Source organism: Sturnira hondurensis, unplaced genomic scaffold (genome assembly GCF_014824575.4).
Source record: "Sturnira hondurensis isolate 20B ecotype Veracruz unplaced genomic scaffold, ASM1482457v3 Scaffold0013994, whole genome shotgun sequence".
Classification (NCBI taxonomy): Eukaryota; Metazoa; Chordata; class Mammalia; order Chiroptera; family Phyllostomidae; genus Sturnira; species Sturnira hondurensis.
Window position 1 is genome coordinate 599,817 of NW_028086625.1, and position 19,140 is coordinate 618,956.

Here is a 19,140-nt window from a genome sequence, read left to right on the forward strand (position 1 = left end):
AACACAAATTGGTTGTTACAGAATAAGTCATAGGCATGTAAAATAGAGCATAGGGAAAGTAGTCAATAAGTCTAATAATTATGTATGGTATCAGATGGGTGTGAGACTTATCAGGATGATCACTTAAGTTCTGTAATGTCTAATCAGTGAGGTGTACACCTGAAAGCAATACAATAATGTATGGCAACTGTAATTGAAAATAAAAATGATTAAAAAACCAATTCCAATAAAAACCATAGTAGCTTTTTTGTTGTTGTTGAAATGGACAAACTTATTCTGCAATTCATATGGAAGTGTCAAGAACCTAGAATAGCCAAAATAACTGAAAAAGAGACTTTATTGAGATGTAATTTACATTCCATCTTTAAATTGTACATTTCAATGATTCAAAAAAACAAAAATATATTCTTTTTCATTTTTATTTATTTTTGTGAAGGTTTTATTTGTTTATTTTTAGAGAGAGGGGAAGGGATGGAGAGAGAGAGAGAGAGAGAGAAACATTGATGTGAGAGAGAAAAATCAATCAGTTGCCTCTCATACATGCCCTGACTGGGGACCAAACCCACAACCTAGACATGTGCCCTCAGCAGGAATTGAAACAGTGACCTTTTGCTTTGCGGTGATGCCACAATCCACTGAGCCACACTGGTCAGGGCTGTTCTTTTTTCTTTAAAACAATTTTAAATATATTTTTCAGGCTTTGGTAAATTTTATTGGAGCAAAATTTCAACAAAAGGTGGCTTTTATTTACAGAGTTTAATGTGCATGGGGACTGTCCAACCCAGTTGGACACAAGTGAAGATAACCATTAAATCCGTGTGTGTGTGTGTGTGTGTGTATAATTTTACTCACAAGAGAACATGTTTCCATTGATGAGAGAGGGAAAGAAAGAGAGAGGGGAGGGAGGGAGAGAGAGAGAAAGATAGAGAGAGAAACATCAATGTGAGAGAAAAAACGTTGATGGATTGCCTCTTGCATGTAACCCAGGATATGTCCTGACCAGGAATGGGAAGTGGAACCACCAATCTTTTTGTGTATAGAACAATGCTCAAACCAACTGAACCACACCAACCAGGGTTGTTTATATATTTTCTTATTTTCAATTTGCATACAAAAAGTTGTATTTGCTTCACATTCACAAAAATGGCCATACTGTAAATGACAAACCCTCCCTTACCCAAACTTTAATTAAATATAAAAACAAATTCAAATAACATATAACTTAGCCCTCCCTGGCTGGTGTGGCTCAGTGGATTGAGTGCTGGCCTGCAAACCAAAGGACTGCTGGTTTGATTCCCAGTTAGGGCACATGCCTGGGTTGCAGGCCAGGTCCCCAGTTAGGGATATGTGAGGCAACCAATTGATGTATCTCTCTTGCATATTGATGTTTCTCTCCCTTTCTCCCTCCCTTCCCCTCTCTCTAAAAATAATTAAATAAAATCTTTAAAAAAACATATAACTTAGATTGGTTTAATCTTTTTTAAAGATTTCATTTATTTATCTTTAGAGGGGGAAGGAAAGCAGAGAGGGAGAGAAATATCAATGTATGGTTGCCTCTCATGTGTCCCCTGCTGGGAACTGGCCAGCAACCCAGGCATGTGCCCTGACTGGGAATTGAACCACAATCCTTTGGTTTGCAGGCCCATGCTCAATCTACTGAGCTACACCAGCCAGAGCAGATTGGTTTAATCTTGAAATGTAATCCAGTAAGACTAAAAACTAAACATTTTATATCCTGCACCAAACAGTAAAATACTCAAAGGCCTTCAGAATCCTCTGACTGATTTACATCAATAAGATCACCTATTTTTTATGTAGTAAAAGAAATGTGTTAATCTCCAATTCAAATTTCAAGCTTCTGTTGGCCAACCCTGTCAAGAAGAGGCCACAAAGCATTATCTTCTTTTGTAATTTCACTGTCATCAGTAATTCTCTTCACATGAGTCTTCTGTACATAGTCCTCTTTTCTGATCAGCAAATCATTTTTGTCATTGCTGTTGTGGACATGTCTAAATTTCTGTTCCACCAAAACTCAAATTCTAGAAACTCATGTCCAAATTTGCCTTTGTGTCCTAAATAGTAGTGCAGGTAGAAATTGCTGGCCATAACCATTTTTGTTCCCAGAAAGCCTGCCGAAGGCTCAGCCAATGTCCCATTGGGTGCCTGGCAGTGACATCCAACAAAAGTTTATTCTTAAGTATATAACAGGCTCCAAGACACTTTATTCTAGCTATAGGTGGCAACAGATGTTATGGTAGAGACTCCTTTAAACAGGAATGGATTTAAGGATCACCTCAATGGCCTTTATTACATTTAGTCAGTTGCAACCATCACCACAATCATATTCCATAACATTTATATCACCCCAATAATATCCCTTGTACTAATTTACAGTTAATGACTGTTCTCATTCCCACCTCCAGACAACTGCTAATCTATTGATCTCTATAGATTTTACTTTTCTGGACATTTCCTGTAAATGCAATGTACAAATACAATATTAGATCTTTTGTGTCTTGCTTCTTTCACTTAGCATAATACTTTTGAGGTTCACTCATGTTGTAGTATTTACAGGCACACCTTGGATATACTGTGGGTTCAGTTCTAGATTACTGTAATAAAGTATTACAAAAAATGTCATAATCTTTCTACTGATCTTGCCTTCAGTTTGTAAAAAAAAAAAGGCAACACCTGTGAAGCCCAGTAAAACTAGGTATGCCTGAATTAGTATTTATTCCTTTTTATTGCCAAATATACTGCATTTTGTTTATGTAGTCCCCAATTGATTGATATTAGGATTGTCTCTATGTTTTGCCTCATATGAATAATGCATTTATGAATATTCAAGTGCAAGTGCTTGTGTGACCACATTACATATCTTTTGGGTATATAATAGGAATGGCATTGTTGGGTCCTACAGCAAATTTATAATCAACTTGTTAGAAACTGCCAGACTTTTCCAAAGTGGCTATACCATTTTAATTCATTCACACCAGAAATGTATAAAAGTTTCTGATTCTACATATCCTTACCAACATTTGTCATGATTGCCATTTTAGTATATGTATTGTACAAAAAAAGTGGTATTTCATTGTGGTTTTCATTAAAATTTCTCTTATAACTAATGATGTGGGGCAAATTTCATATACTTATTTGTATATCTTCTTTTTTTATTGTTCGAGTACAATTGTCTCCATTTTCACCCCACCATGCCACCCCACCCTGCCCATCTCTGCCTCCCACCCTCAAACCCACCCCCTTTGGCTTTGTCCGTCTGTCTTTCATACATGTTCCTTGATGGTCCCCCACATTGTCCCATATTATCTCTTTTCCCCTTCCTCTCTGGTTACTTTCAGATTGTTATTTCAGTGTCTCTGGTTGTATTTTGCTTACTTGTTTGTTTTGCTTATTAGGTCCCACTTATAGGTGAGATAATATAATATTTGTCTTTCACCCCCTGGCTTGTTTCACTTAGCATAATGCTTTCCAGTTCCATCCATGCTGTCACGAAGGGTAGGAACTCCTTCTTTCTTTCTGCTGTGTGGTATTCCATTGTGTAAATGTACCACAGTTTTTTGATCCACTCATTTACTGATGGGCACTTAGGTTGCAAATGTCTCTTGAAATCTTTTGCCCATTTAAAAATTATTTATTTTTTAATTTTTTTAGAAAAGAGAGGAAGAGAAACATCAATGTGTGAGAGAAACAACCATCAGTTACCTCTCACACAAGCCCCAACCAGGGACTTGGCCCACAACCCATACATGTGCCCCAACTGGGAATTGAACTGGCGACCTTTCACCTTGTGGGATATTGTCCAATGGAATCAAACCAGTCAGGGCCTTTTGCCCATTTTTAAACTGGGTTGTTTTTCTTTCTATTATTATTGTGTTCTTTATATTTTCTAGATACAAGTCTTTTATCAGATACATGATTTACAGATATTTTCTCTTAGTCTGTTTTCTCTTTTCCCTTTCTTAATAGTGTCTTTTTAAGTATAGACCTTTTTTGTTCTGATGAAGTCCAACTTATCATTCTTTTCTTCATGGTATACTCTCTAAGAATTCTTTGCTTAATACAAAGACACAGAGATTTTTCTCCTATGTTTTCTGCTAAAACTTTCATAATTTTAACTTTTACATTTACATCTCTGATCCATTCTGAGTTAATTTTTAGTATAGTGTTAAACAAGATTTAAATTCATCTTTTTGTGTGTGAATATCCAATTATTCTTTCAGTAAATGTTAAAAAGACTGTTTTTTTCTCCATTGAATTACCTTTACACTTTTATAAAAAATATTTTTACCATAAGTATGAGGATTTGCTCCTGGACTCTCTATTCCATCAACAGAATATGTCTTTGTCCCCATCCCATTTACCATACTGTCTTGATTACTATACTTTTATAATAATTTTGAAATTAGGAAGTGAATTTCCTCCCAGTTTGTTCTTCTTTGGCAAACTTCTTTTTGCTATTCTTGGTCCTTTCTATGTCTGTATAAATTTTAGGATTAGCTTATGAATTTCTAGGAGAGAAAGCCTTGTTGGAAATTGGAGAAAGTTGTACTGAACCTGTAGATCATGTGATTTTTCTTTTTTAGCCTGCTATTATGATAGATTATATTGCATGATTTTGAATTTTGAAGCAGCCTTGCATCGCTAAAATAAACCCCAGTTGGTCATGATGTATATGTCTACATATTTCTGGATTCAGTTTGCTAGTATTTTGTTGAAGATTTTTACATCTATGTTCATTAGGAATAATGGTCTTTTTTTGGCATTTGTTACAATTTTATTTTATTTTTTTTTAATTTAATTCTTATTCAAGTACAGTTTTCTGTTTTATATTCCCTGCCCTGCCCCCCCAGTGCTCCCCACCTCCCTCCCATTTCCGCCCCCACCTTAATTATTGTCCATGTGTCCTTTATACTTATTTATGTGAGTCCCTCCCCTTTTCAGTTGGTCTGAAGGTTGTGGGTTATTGTTTAGCTGAATAATGGTCTTTAGTTTTCTTTTCTTGTGATATGTTTGTATGGCTTAAGTATCAGGGTAATACCTCCCTCACAGAATTGGGGAGTATTCCCCTCTCCTGTTTTCTGAAAGATTTTATGGAGCATTGATATTATTTATCTCACAAGTGTTTGATGCCATTAACCAATTAAACCATCTAGTTTTGGTCTTTTGTGTGTGTGAGAAGAATTAAACTGAGGAGGGTATACGGGGATCAAACAGTAATGGAAAAATATAATAAATTTCTTTTAAAAGAATTAAACTTATTAATTGCTTTTATTGAAGGTGGAATATAATATGGTACAGCCATGTGAGGACTGTGGTGGGGTCTTGGAGAGATACTATGGTGGGATTGGAGGACAATGAAATAAATATTAAACAACACTGTGATATCACTATATAGCCACCATCATGGCTAAACTAAAAAAGATAGAAAATACCAAGTGTTGATAAAATTTGGAGTAACTACAATTTGCCTCACAATTTCCTATTGTCACAGCCACTTTGGAAAACTAGTTTTATAAACTAAACAGATTATATGGATACCCTATGACCTGACATTTTAATTTCTAGATATATACTTAACAGAAATTCATAAATATGTTCACCATTAGATAGGTACTAAAATATTTATAGCAGCACTATTCCTAATAACCCCAAGCTGCAAACTGTCCCAATGTCCATCAATAGTAGGATGGATAAATATATTATAGCATATTCACATAGTAGAATATAACACAACAATGAATTAACTACAACTATATTAAACAATATAGATGAATCTAACATTCATAATGTGAATGAAAGAAGATAAACACTGAAATATGAATTATAATTGTTTGACTTAATGTATATAAAATGCAAAAAAAGAAAAACAATCTATGCTGTTAAAAGTCAGGACAGTTATTACCTTTGTAGAGGTAGTAGTAAGGCCTGGAAGGGAGCAAAGAGATTGCTTCTAGAGTGTTGGTCATGTTCTGTTTCTTGATCTGAGTATTTTTGGTTTGTGAGAATTCATTCAGCTGTATGCTTATGACATATGTATTTTCTGTATGCACTATACTTTAGTAAAATTAAATTGCATTTGAGAAATAAAACTCCCTTTCTCATGAGTATTGTTTAAAAACATTTAAGAGAAAATGAGAAAGTATCTATATATCAGTGCTTTAAAGAAAGCAATGCTCTTTCTAGAAAAGTCTTCCAGTTATTCAACTATCATAAGCTTTAATCATACCTTAAACTAGCCAACTACAATGCAAAATGACTATCCCATAGCAATCCACACAAAAGTAGTCTTAATATGCATATAGAAAATGAATATATCTAATCAAATTGGTAGAAAAACAAAATTAAAACTTTATGTATTAAAACCCAGTTTCTCACTCATTCTTTTTCAAACAAGAATCCCAAAGAAAGCAAAGGCTTCAGTGGATGAGACTGGAAGTCCAGAGTCTCATGGGTCAAGGTCAGTCACTAAAGAGATAAGAAGTCTGCAGCATGCAATTTATGTAAATTGTAGGTTTGGGGGTACGGGTTAGAAGCTATGCATGGTTTTTTCGAGTGTGAATCATCACCTGTTGCCACATCATGGAATTAATGTAGGAATAATTGCCACCTTTAGATGTGTGCAACATGTAATAACTGTATTTTTGTAACATAAGCTAGAGCTTTGCTTAATTTGCCAATGCATGAAGTCAGACTTAACTTTAAGTTTTAAAATTTCATTTTTAAATATTTTATTTATTTATTTATCTTTAAAGGGGAAGGGGAGAGGGAGAGAAACACCAATGTATGGTTGCCTTTTGTGCGTCGCCTGCTGGGAAATGGCGCAGGGAACTGGCCTGCAATCCAGGAATGTGCCCTGACTGGGAATTGAACCACGATCCTCTGGTTTGCAGGCTTGTGCTCAATCCACTGAGCTACACCAGCCAGGGCTAAAATTTCATTTTTAAGAAACATACCATCGTGACTTCTCAAATGGAAGAGAAAGAATAGTTCATGGCAGTCTTTTCTGTGTCTTAAATGTCAATGATCACAAAAACTCCTGGCTTCTACTCACGGATTTGCATTCTGAAGTAGGTTTTTGCCTTGACTTCTGTGCCCTGCAGGTATTTAGACAATGAAAATATTTTTCCCCACCCTAGAAATTTGAAAAACTTTGTCCAATAGTGAATACTTTTACATTCCAGGATATGAAGAACTAATCAATGCTAAATTTATAAAGTCCTTTATTCAAAAAGTGAAACATATGAGATTACAAATAATCTTCTGGGGTCCCTATTTCTACTATTTGCAGGAGCTTGAGAGCCACCTGCATGAGTCATGAAACCAAACAGGACTATTGTCGAAAGGTTTTATTGAAGAGTCTCCCTACATGTAGAATTGTGTATCAACTGTGGTGATGCAGTTATTTGGTTTTGGGGGATACTTGGCTTTGTTTGCATTCTGTTCACTTCACCTGTAGTCTGTGCATCTATTTCCCCATGCACAACAATTGTGGCATCAGGCACTACTCTTCTCCACTCTGAGCCATCTGATGCATACACAGTTACAATTTCCAGCTGAAGGCTTTTTTTCAGTCACTGCTTTTATAAAGTTTTTCTTCACTATGAGTTTTCTGGTGTTTAATGAGATTTGATCTGTCAGTGAAGGCCTTCTGACATTCTGTACAAGCATAGTGTTTCTCTCCTGTGTGAATTAACTGATGCATACTTAGTGTTGCTTTCTGGATGAAAGCTTTCCCACATTTATTGCATTCATAGTGTCTCTCTCCAGTATGAGATTTCTGATGGATGGTGAGGCGTGATTTCCAGGTGAAGGTTTTTCCACAGTCACTGCATTTATAGGGTTTCTCTCTAGTATGGATTTTCTGGTGTGTTATGAGATTTGACCTGTCAGTGAAGGCTTTCCCACATTCAGTACATATATTGGGTTTCTCTCCTGTGTGAATTTTCTGATGCACACGGAGTTGTGACTTCTTAGTGAAGCATTTTCTACAGTCACTGCATTCATAAGGCTTCTCTCCAGTATGAATTCTATGATGTGCGATGAAATGTGATTTCTGGATGAAGGCCTTCCCACAGTCAGGACAAACATAGGGTTTCTCTCCTGTATGGATTCTCTGATGCACACTTAGTGTTGATTTCTGGATAAAGGCTTTCCCACATTCATTACATTCATAGTGTCTCTCTCCAATATGAGATTTCTGATGTATTTTGAGGCGTGACTTCCATATGAAGGCTTTTCCACAACCATTGCATTTATAGGGTTTCTCTCCAGTATGAGTTTTCTGGTGTTTAATGAGATTTGACTGATCACTAAAAGCCTTTCCACATTCAGCACACATATGGGGTTTCTCTCCTGTATGAGTTTTTTGATGAGTAGTGAGGTTTGTCCTATGAGTAAATACCTTCCCACATTCTGTGCATATATAGGGCTTTTCTCCTGTGTGAATTCTTTGATGCACATGGAGTTGTGACTTCTTAGTGAATGACTTCCCACAGTCACTGCATTCATAAGGCTTCTCTCCAGTATGAATTCTCTGATGTGTATTGAAATGTGATTTCTGAATGAAGGCCTTCCCACATTCAGTGCATATGTAGGGTTTCTCTCCTGTGTGAATTCTCTGATGCATCCTGAGTGCTGATTTTCTTGTAAAGGCTTTCCCACACTCACTGCATGCATAGAGTTTCTCTCCAGTGTGAGTTTTCTGATGAATACTGAGGTCTGAATTTTGGGAGAAGCCCTTTCCACATTCACTGCATTCATAAGGTTTTTCTCCCGTATGAATTCTCATGTGTCTAAAGAGATAAGATCTGTGGAAAAAGGCTTTTCCACATTCACTGCATTTGTAGGGTTTCTGCGCAGTATGAATTTTCTGATGCGTAATGAGGTTTGACTTGAGAGTAAAGGCCTTCTTACAATGAGTACATATATAGGACTTTTCTCTTGTATAAACACTCTGAGCTACATCAGTTTGGGGCTTCTGGGTGAAGACTTTATCACTTTTGTTGCATTCATGGGATTGTTCTCCAGCATTAATTCTCTGATGCTCAAAAAGATCTGACTTCTGGGTGAAGCTCTTCACATACTCAGTACATACACAAAGTTTCCTCCTGGTGTGAATTTTCTGATGATGGGTGAGAGCTTGTTTGTGGCCAAGATGTTTTCCATATTGATCGTGTTCACAAGCATTTGCTCCCGTATTAGCATTGTCATTCTTAGTGCAGGAAGAGCTATAGGCAAAATTGTTGCCATTTCCAAAAATGTTATCAAGGCTCATTGTTGCATTGCTTTTATTATGATTATGTAAGTTTAAAGTATGCTTCAAACCCTTTCCAAATGTGTCATAATTATGGAGTCTTTTAATTGAAGGAACAATCTTGGTACTCACATGAATTAGTTTTTCAAAGTTTTTACATTCATAGCCCCTCTCTTTAGTGAATACTTTCACATGACTTACAGGGTTATTTTGCTTTTCTTGATCTCTCTCCAGCTGGTCATTATCTTGCCATAATTCTAAAATGGAACACAATGAATCTTCTATGGATTGACCAAATTTCTCACATTGGAATAAAACTTCTCCAGAAATTCTCTGTTGTTGGGTTTGCCCAACATCTTCATCTAAAAAGAAAAAGGGAAAGTGAAAATGACTCAAAGAATAATTAGCAGAAGATAGAGGATACATGTAATTCAAACAAGATGAACACAGAGTCCATATGACAATAATGAAAATAGTGATAATGCAGCAATATAAAATTCTTGTAGAACACGCACTATATATAAAACAATTATATAACATTTGTGATGTAGTGGGCACTGTTCCAAGTGCTTTACACATAACAGCTCATTTAATCCTCACTAAACTCTAAGAGGTAGCTATCATTACCAATCGTGTTTCACAGATGAGAAAACAAACACAGATAAGTTATGTAACTTGTTGAAGATCAAATAGCCAAATAAGTGAGAGAGATGGGATTTGAACCCTGGGAATCCATATCCACTAGTAGAAGGTCTGGATAATGAACAGAATAACCAGAAGAAGAAACTAAAGTCTGTTGAAGGGAAGCCTGGCATGCAATAAATATTTCAGATTATACAAGGTCTATCCAGAAGGTATCCAGCTATGTTCTTTGAAAAATAGAGACATTTATAGAAGAAGATACAAGATACAAGAAATATTGTACATAGGACAATGACACCTTAGTCCCCTTCAAAGTAGGCACCTTGGGACCTCACACAGTTCTCCTAATTGCCATAAGCTGCCCCACCATATTTTCTTGAATCTCATCAATGGTCTGAAATCTCTTCCCTTTCATAGGTGACTTTAGTTTTGGGAAAAGCCAGAAGTCACAGAGCACCAAATCTGGGCTGTAGTGGGGCTGAATCACCTGGGTGATTTGATGTTTCACAAACAAACTGCACAAGACGTGATCCATGAGCAGGCATGTTGTTGTGATGAAGCTGCCAACCACCAGTTGCCCATATCTGTGGCATTCTGAGTCATCTTACTAGTTTCCATAGAGGAATATTCAAGCTTAAAGCAAAATCTGATGCAGAATCATTGCTCTACTCACTCTATCATTTTGAATGTGATGGTCACAGAGTACACATGGTCACTCAATGGTGTCTACCCCCCACTGACTAGTACAGTGAAGTCATCATTATTCACACATGTGCATTCCAGTCCACTCTCCTTGGCTGCCAGGTTACATCAATGTTGCACAAACTGTTCTCGTTATATTAACAATGGCTGGACTTTTTCCAGACAGATTCCATATGTCCTTATTACATATCAACTCTAGAACCTTACTAATCTCTCTGCTTCTTGCTTTTCTCTCTGAACCATTATGAGCATCAATATTAAACTTATGTGCATCAAACATCAATTCTTTTATATATATAAGAAAAACTCTTACAATACCAGCCATCTTGACATAGAGAAACAGTAAATAGGTATCTGTGCTCCACTTCTATAGCCAGCAGCAAGTGGGTTTTTTTGGTCCCAGAAATATATGCTTTTAACAAGAGTAAAATAATAGAAGGAAAGCCATCTCTTGCAGAAACTTCAAACCATCCATCAAAATCAATTTATCTCTTATTTTATAGTAACAGAATGTAGCTGGGTGTTACATTGACCATCTTCACTTTGTTCTCACCAGTGGAGTATGAGCATAAGTGATTGATATGTGCAACCTCCATGTCAGGCCTTAAGACAGTGGACAAATTTTCTGTATTCCTCCTTTCCCTCCCCACTGGATGCAATAATGACCCAACATAAACCATGCAATTGACAACAATGCCCTAGGAGATGGCAGAACAATGATTTGGAACATGGTCCATGAGTGATATGTCAGGATTAAGGCTGACTTGTTGAATGAACCCATTCACTTCAGAATTATTATATGAGGGGATATACATTTATGTTAAGCTTATTGTTTTAATCCTCTGTGCATATTCAAAATGGATTGCCCATGATATTACTTCTAATTTCAGTACATTTCTGGGGAGGTTGTATCTGCTATGAATATATAAAGAAATATGGCACACACACATTGATACTCAATTTGGCATAGTTCTGTGTTATAACAGAAAATATTAATACACAAAGACTGAAATCATTAACATATCATGCAGCTGTCTTCCCTTTCCAAATATATTCTATGGTTCTTTGAATGCCTCCTAGCAGACACTTGAACAATCCTTCTGAAAGAGAGTAAAATATCCTCCTGTATCTCCCCAAATTCAATAAATTTAAGTTTAAATTTACTAAATAATTTCCATACTTCACTTTGGGAAACTAAAGAATAAGTGTGTCAGTTATCAATTTATTGCTTCTCAACTCCAAATTTATGCTTCTTTGTTCACTCTACAAAAATGGATCTGAGTCTCTTTACATATGCTTTTCCCTTGTCAGCTGGCACAATGACAAGCTTGGTCAGTGGAAAGTAATGGAGAGACATCACAGGGGGAAGTGGTTTTGCTTCCTCTTTCTAGTAAGCTCACTTAGCACACTCTCAGCAAGAGCAGTGTGGGCAGCTTTGTTCATATCTGGCTCATGATGCACATGCAACTTCCCCAGCACCAGGTCTCGCAGAGTGGGTGGCTTCTTTAGAGCTCAGCTCCTGTCTGTAATGGGTGACTTCTCCAGCACCCAGCCCCTACAGTGTATTGCAGCCAGCAGCACCCAGTGGCTTACCTTGGCACCCTGCTCAGATGATTGGTAGTGTAATACCTCCAGCAAGGCACCTCCCCATGATCCACTTTCTAAAATCCCAGAGGGAAGATTTCCAGCAATCCCTGCCAGCATGGCACCACAGAAATTCTTCTGTCATGCTGTGAGCCATGTTGTGCCCTCGCAGCACAGTCTGGATCTCATCCCTTGGAAGTAGGGGAAGCATTTGCTTGGGTGCTGCATCACAATGGTAGCTATTTCTTTATTCTTCAGAGTTCTCTTTACTTTTGCTAGCCACCCTTGTTAGTTCAATCTCATTATAGCTAATAATTCTTTCTGTTAAACTTCCCGGTTCAAATTAGTATGTGGTTTCTCTCTTCTGATCAGACCCTGAATTATACAATAGAAACAAGGTCTTAATTCTGGGAACTTTGTAAAAACAGAGTTAAAAGCCTGTCACCACACAGTCTAAAATCCTGTGCTTTATCTCTAAATTCCCATGAGATAGAGGAAGAGAAAAAGGAAAGAGCCATATATGCTGAAGTAATTAAGAGCCATTTCATGGAAATTGATACCTGATCACAGGGTGAAAATGTATCATCTTGACAAACAGCACAGAATAGTGTAAGATTCAATGAAGACAATAAATGTGCTAAACATAAAGAAAATATTAAAAATGTAAAGCCAAATAAACAATCAGCAAAATGAAAAGCAATGTTGGGAGATGTAAAAAGCAATGTACTGGGAGAAAATATTTGCAAATCATACATCTGATAAAAGGTTAATATTAAAAATATGTAAAGAACTCACATAATGCAATAACAAAACAAACCAACAAACACCACCCCTCTAATCCAACTCAATTTTAAAAAGGCCAGAGGAACTGAATAGAAAGTTTTCTAAGAAAACATACAGATGAACAACAGGTTCATGGAAAGATGCCCAATACCACAGATCATCAGGGAAATCAAAACCATAATGGTATCACCTCACACCTGTTAGAATGGCTCTCATCAAAAGGACAAGAGATAACAAGTGAAAAAAAGGAACAAAATTAAGAAATATTGCAGAAAATAATTTATATATACTAAAAGTACATACTCATAAACCAATACTTCAGGCTTTAAGAGAAATAGCACACAATTCAAAGATCAAATACATTGGACCAGGTACCCATGGGAGGAGGCATAAGTAATGGATATGGGGAATTGGAATAAAAGGAAAGAAATTTAAACATACCTGAATGTACAAGGAAAGAATCTAAGATAAGGGGGATGGAGGTGGAGTAGGAAGTATAAAAAGGTGCTAGATTACATAGGGTGGTATGTATGTAATCCAGTATACAGGACTGGAGACAGCTTTCTTGTCAAAAAGCCAACAGAAGAGATGTGGCAATAGCTGGGTCATAGCTGGAGATGACATTCAGGTATCAGAGGGTCTTCTGTCAAGTATCCCCCAAGCAAATACAAAAGTTTACAGCTTCCAAGACAAGCTATCTTCATAGCCTTTGGAAGGTACCAATGTCTCCTACAAAAGTGAGATTTACCTGGCTGGTGTAGCTCAGTGGATTGAGCACAAGCCTGCAAACCAGAGGATCGTGATTCAATTCCCAGTCAGGCCACATGCCTGGGTTGCAGGCCAGTTTCCTGCAGGCCACCTCCCAGCAGGGGATGCATAAAAGGCAACCATACATTGATGTTTCTCTCCCTCTCCCCTTCCCCTCTAAAGGTAAATAAATAAATAAAAATCTTAAAAAATAAAAATAAAAATAAATAAAAAAAGAAGTAAAAAATTTTTTAAAAAGTGAGATTTATTTCCATGTCCCCCATCTTCCTGAGCCACTCTCACTCACCTGAACAGCTCTGATGTGGAGTTTCCCCCTCCAATGTCCACAGTCCCTCTCCTTGCTCCAACTTGAAGATGACCTCAGGTTTGGGAACTTGGTACCCTGTTAAGAGGACATGATACAAGATTGAGTTCAGCAAAATGGACTTCAGGGACCTTTCAATGACAATTTCATTTTGCTCTTCAGAAAAGTAATCATATTTCACTGGGAATTAAGTAATAATCATGGAGGTGAAAAAGGACTGAAGAGTGTCAGACAAATCAAGGACAATAATATCAACACACACTTGCAGTGACCCAGAACACTCAGCAGCTGAGAATGCAAATAGCCTCACTGAGGCCCCTGACAGACACATAGGTGGCTGTGCTTACCAACTGAGAGCAGGTGGCTATAGTTCTCTAGTGTCACATCCCAGTATAGACGCCTCTGAGCAGGGTCCAAGTGTTGCCACTCCTCCCTGCTGAAGTCCACAGTCACATCCTTGAATGATACTGAGACCTGTAATAATACAATCCTGTTCAAAACAACATGGTGAGCAGGGGGTATAATGGGAAGATAAATAAGAAGTTCTTTTAAATGACTTTTACTATAATGTATCATAGGGTTTTCACTCAATACCTAGTTTTGCATTTTTATTTTCTGAGAAAAAAACTTATTGAAGTATCTTGACATTCATTGTGCACTACATTCATTCACTTATTCATTCAGTCATTTGTTTTTTCAAAAATGGGGATTAAAATGGGTTCTTTTTAAGTCCTCTAGTTAATGTAAGAACAAGATATAATACATTTGTTGGTCAATTCTGTGCTAAGCAATGGCAATAGAGTTGAATAAAATATAGGAAAAATTAGACTTGAACACCAACACAGGAAGACACAAGGGGTGCTTAAAAGCATTTGGAAGAATTGTATGGGGGAAAGGCAAAACAATAAAAACTTTAAAAGACAATATAGACAAATATCTTCATGATGTTGGTTTAGGAAAATAATTCTCAAATGGGATACAAAAAACATTAACCATAAAGAAAAAGATTGGTAAGTCTGTCTATAATAAAGTTTAAAACTTCTATTCATTTAAAAGATAGCATTATAAGAGGGAAAAAGGGAAAGCCACAGAATAGGAGAAGATACCTGCAACAAATATTACTGACAAAGGCTCTTATTTAGAGGATATAAATAACTCTCACAAACCAATAGAAAGAAAAGAGTCCACCTAGTAAAAAGTGGGCAAAGGATTTGAATGGGCATTTTACAAAAGAGGAAATTCAAAGCATCAATAGACACACAACACGGGCTTAACCTTAGTTAACCAAAGAATGCAAATTCGAACCACAGTGAGATACCACTGCACAACCCTAAGAATGTCTTCAATGAAAAGGGCTAAAAATACAAAATAATGAAGAGAATATGATACAATGAGAACTTTCCCATTACCCATGGGCCATGTAAATTGATACAAACATATTGGAAAGTATTTTGGCTTCATCTGGTAATGCTGAAGACATGCATACACTAGGACACAGTGATTCTACTCATGGAAATATGCCCAATTTAAATATGTGTACATATGCAGCAGGAGGCATGTTCAAGAATATTTACAGCAGCATTATTTAAAATGTGTGTAATATTTCATGACAGAAAGATAAAAAACAGTACTTTTTAAAAATCAGTGTTTGATATAACAGTATCTACTGTCTTTGTGGAAAAATGTTAAAGATATTTTCTTTGTTGTTTTTATTTGCATAATCTTTAAAGATATACTCCACCCACAAACTAATCAGGACCAGTTTTCTGTACTAAAGAGACCTGAGGTGTTGGGTAAGAAAACCAAATGAATGTGTTAACTGTTCAAAAAAATTAAGTTAAAAATTGCCAATTGAATAAAAGCAGAATAGACATGATTCTCCCTTGCTCCAATTTGCTAAGTACAACTGAAAGTCCTGGATATTATGTGTAAAACAAAGATAAGAAGACTCTGTCAGCCCTGGCTGGTGTGGCTCAGTGGATTGAGTGTCAGCCTGGGAACCAAAGTGTCACCAGTTTGATTCCCAATCAGGGCACATGCCTGGGTTGTGGGCCAGGTCATAGGCCAGCGCAAGAGGCAACTGCACATTGATGTTTCTCTCCCTTTCTTTCTCCTTCCCTTCCCCTCTCTCTAAAAATAAATTAATTAATTAAAAATATTAAAAAAGAAATAAAGGAGACTGTCAGTTGGAGAGAAGGTAAACTGGCTAGGGACCTTAGAATCTGTCAAATGACACAATAGTGGTTTTCCTGTGTTTTCTTGTTGTCCCATATATCCTGGACTAGATGCTTTGAAGGCTGGAAACCCAGAAAGCCAATGGGCTTAGACAAAAACTACCCCTCCAAAGCCTGCTCTCTCTAGCAAAAGGACCAGGAAATGGGGAAATGCAACAAGGAAGAAAATTTTTGATAATAACTGCCCTATTCCAGCCAAGCATCACAGGAAAACTGTGGCCCCCACCACCATTCCCATCAGCAAAAGTTGAGTAAGGAGCCCAGAATTTCATCCTTTCTTGGGGGTAATGAGGCCTCTCCTCCATAAGGCTAAGTGAAGATCTTGGATTTCCACCCCAATCCAGCAGCAACAAGGTGTTCATTCCCCTCTGAGATGCCTGAACTTCTGCCTCCACCTGGCAGTAAGAAGGAGATTCTCCTTTTCCAGCAGAACAGAGTCAGCAGAGACCTGCTAAACACAAGATTTAAATAATATCCAGAGTCTCATACTTCCCAAGATATCCAGGACATAATTAAAAATCAGGTATCATATGAAGAAGTAGGAAAATCCCAACTTTAATAAGAGACAGTAGACACCAATACCAAGATGACACAGATGTTACAATTATCTGACAAGATTTTTAAAGTAGCCATTATAATACAAAAATAGAATGTCTTAGCCAAAAAATAGAAGATATAAGAAAAGAACTGAATGGAAATTTTAGAACTCAAAAATATAATAACCAAAAATTTAAAATTCAGTAGATGAGCTCAACAGCAGAATAAAGAGGACAAAGGAAAAAAATCAGACATTTTGACAATATAAAAACACAAATGATCCAATTTGAATAACAAAGAAAACTGGGGGGGAAATTAGCAGTCTCAGGGGCCTATGAGACTATAACAAAAGATCTGGCATTCATGTCATCAGAGTCCCAGAGGGAGAGGAGGAGTATGGGGCTGAAAAAGTATTTGAAGAAATTATGGCTTAAAATTTCTCAAATTTGACAAGTGATACCAACTTAGAGAGTCCAGAAGCTGAGCAAACATCAGAAGAATAAACCAAAAAAATCTACACAGAGACACACTATAATCAAACTTTAGAAATCTAAATTCAGAAAACAATCTTAAAATCAGCAAGAGAGCCCTGGCTAGTGTAGCTCAGTGGATTGAGCGCGGGCCTGTGAGCCTCAAGATCGCCGTTCAATTCCCAGTCAGGGCACATGCCTGGGTTGCAGGCCAATTCCCGGTTCCCAGCGGGGGGTGCACGAGAGGCATCCATACATTGATATTTCTCTCTCTCTCCTTCCCTTCCCCTCTAAGATAAATAAATAAAATCTTTTAAAAAAGAAAAAAAATTATAAAATCAGCAAGAGAGAAATTACACCTTACCTAGGGGGCGGGGAGCGGGAATGAAGTAACAGAGAATTGCTCATCAAAACCGTGGAGGTAAGAAGGAAGTGGCACAACATTTTTCGAGTGTGAAAGAAAAGAACTGTCAACCTTGAATTCTGTGTCTAGCAAAATTACCCTTCTGAAATAAAGAGGTGTAATAGTTAACAAATACATGAATAGATGCTTGACATCATCGATTATCAGGAAAATGTAAATCAATGCTACATTGAGATACCACCGCCTCACATCTACTAGGATGACTAGAGTTAAAAAGATAATAACGTGTTGATGAAGATGTAGAGAAATTGGAACCTTCACACATTGCTGGTGGGATGTAAAATGGTGGACCCACTTTCGAAAACAGTTTGGCAGTTCCTCAAATGATTAAATACGAGTTATCATTTGGCCCAGCAATTCCACTCAAGATAAATGAAAATATATGTCCACATAAAAACTTGTACACAAATGTTTATCGCAGTATTACTTATAATATCCAAAAGGTAGAAACAATCCAAACTTCCATTGGCTGACAAATGGATAAACACAAGGTGGTATATCTGTACAGTGGAATATTATACAGTCACAAAAAGGAATGAAATACTGATACACACTACAACATGAATGAACACTGAAACATTATGTTGAGTGAAAGAAGCCATACACAAAGATCATATATTACATGATTCAATTCATGCAAAATGTCCAGAATAGTGAAGTCTATAGAGACAGAGAGTAGTGGTTACATAGGGTTAGGAGAGGTAGGGAGGGGGGGAAACAAGGAAAGGGAGTGATGGATAAGGATATGTGTAGGGGTTCTTTTTGAGGTGATAGAAATGCTCTAAAATTGATTGTAGTAATGGTTACACATATTTATAAATATACAAAAAACACATTGAACCACATACTTTGGGTAAATTGTATGGCATGTGAAATATATCTCAATAAAGCTTATTTTATTTTTTTAATTAATTAATTAATTTATTTTTAGAGGGGAAGGGAAGGAGGAAGAGAGGGAAAAACCATCAATGTGTGGTTGCCTCTCACACACCCTCTACGGGGGAACCTGGCCCACAACACAGGCATGTGCCCTGACTGGGAATTTAACCAACAACCCTTTGGTTCACAGGCCAGTGCTTAGTTCACTGAGCCACACCAGCCAGGGCTCAGTAAAGCTCTTATTAAAAGAAGAAATGGCTCTGGCTGAGTGGCTCAGTTGGTTGGAGCATTGTCCTGATATACCAAGGTTATGGGTTCAATCCCTGGTCAGGGCACATACAAGAAGCAGCCAGTGAATGCATGAATGGGTAGGACAACAAAATCAATGCTCCTCCTTCTCTCTCTCCCCCCACTAAAATATCAGTACAAATTTAAAAAGCACTGAAAAAGAGAAAAAAGGGGAAATCAAGACATTTCCCAATGAATGAAGACTAAGAAAATGTGTTGCCAGTAGACCTACCCTAAAAGAAAGGCTAAAGGAA

General features: G+C 37.1%; 1 protein-coding gene and 1 pseudogene across 2 annotated transcripts in view; both read right to left on the minus strand.

Annotated features, from left to right (window-relative positions):
- Window positions 1-296: 296 nt before the first annotated feature.
- On the minus strand, window positions 297-2,677 carry LOC118998353 (protein mago nashi homolog; annotated as a pseudogene).
- A 4,546-nt stretch (window positions 2,678-7,223) lies between these two features.
- Window positions 7,224-19,140, minus strand: part of ZNF41 (zinc finger protein 41) — a 51,557-nt gene continuing 39,640 nt past the window's right edge. For both annotated transcript variants that reach the window (XM_037062375.1, XM_037062374.1), the window contains 3 exons: window positions 14,402-14,528; window positions 14,037-14,132; window positions 7,224-9,633 (listed from right to left, as the gene is read on the minus strand). In XM_037062375.1, the coding sequence (XP_036918270.1) occupies window positions 7,586-9,633; window positions 14,037-14,132; window positions 14,402-14,528 (2,271 nt within the window). In that variant the 3' untranslated portion in view covers window positions 7,224-7,585. The remainder of the gene's footprint in view (window positions 9,634-14,036; window positions 14,133-14,401; window positions 14,529-19,140) is intronic.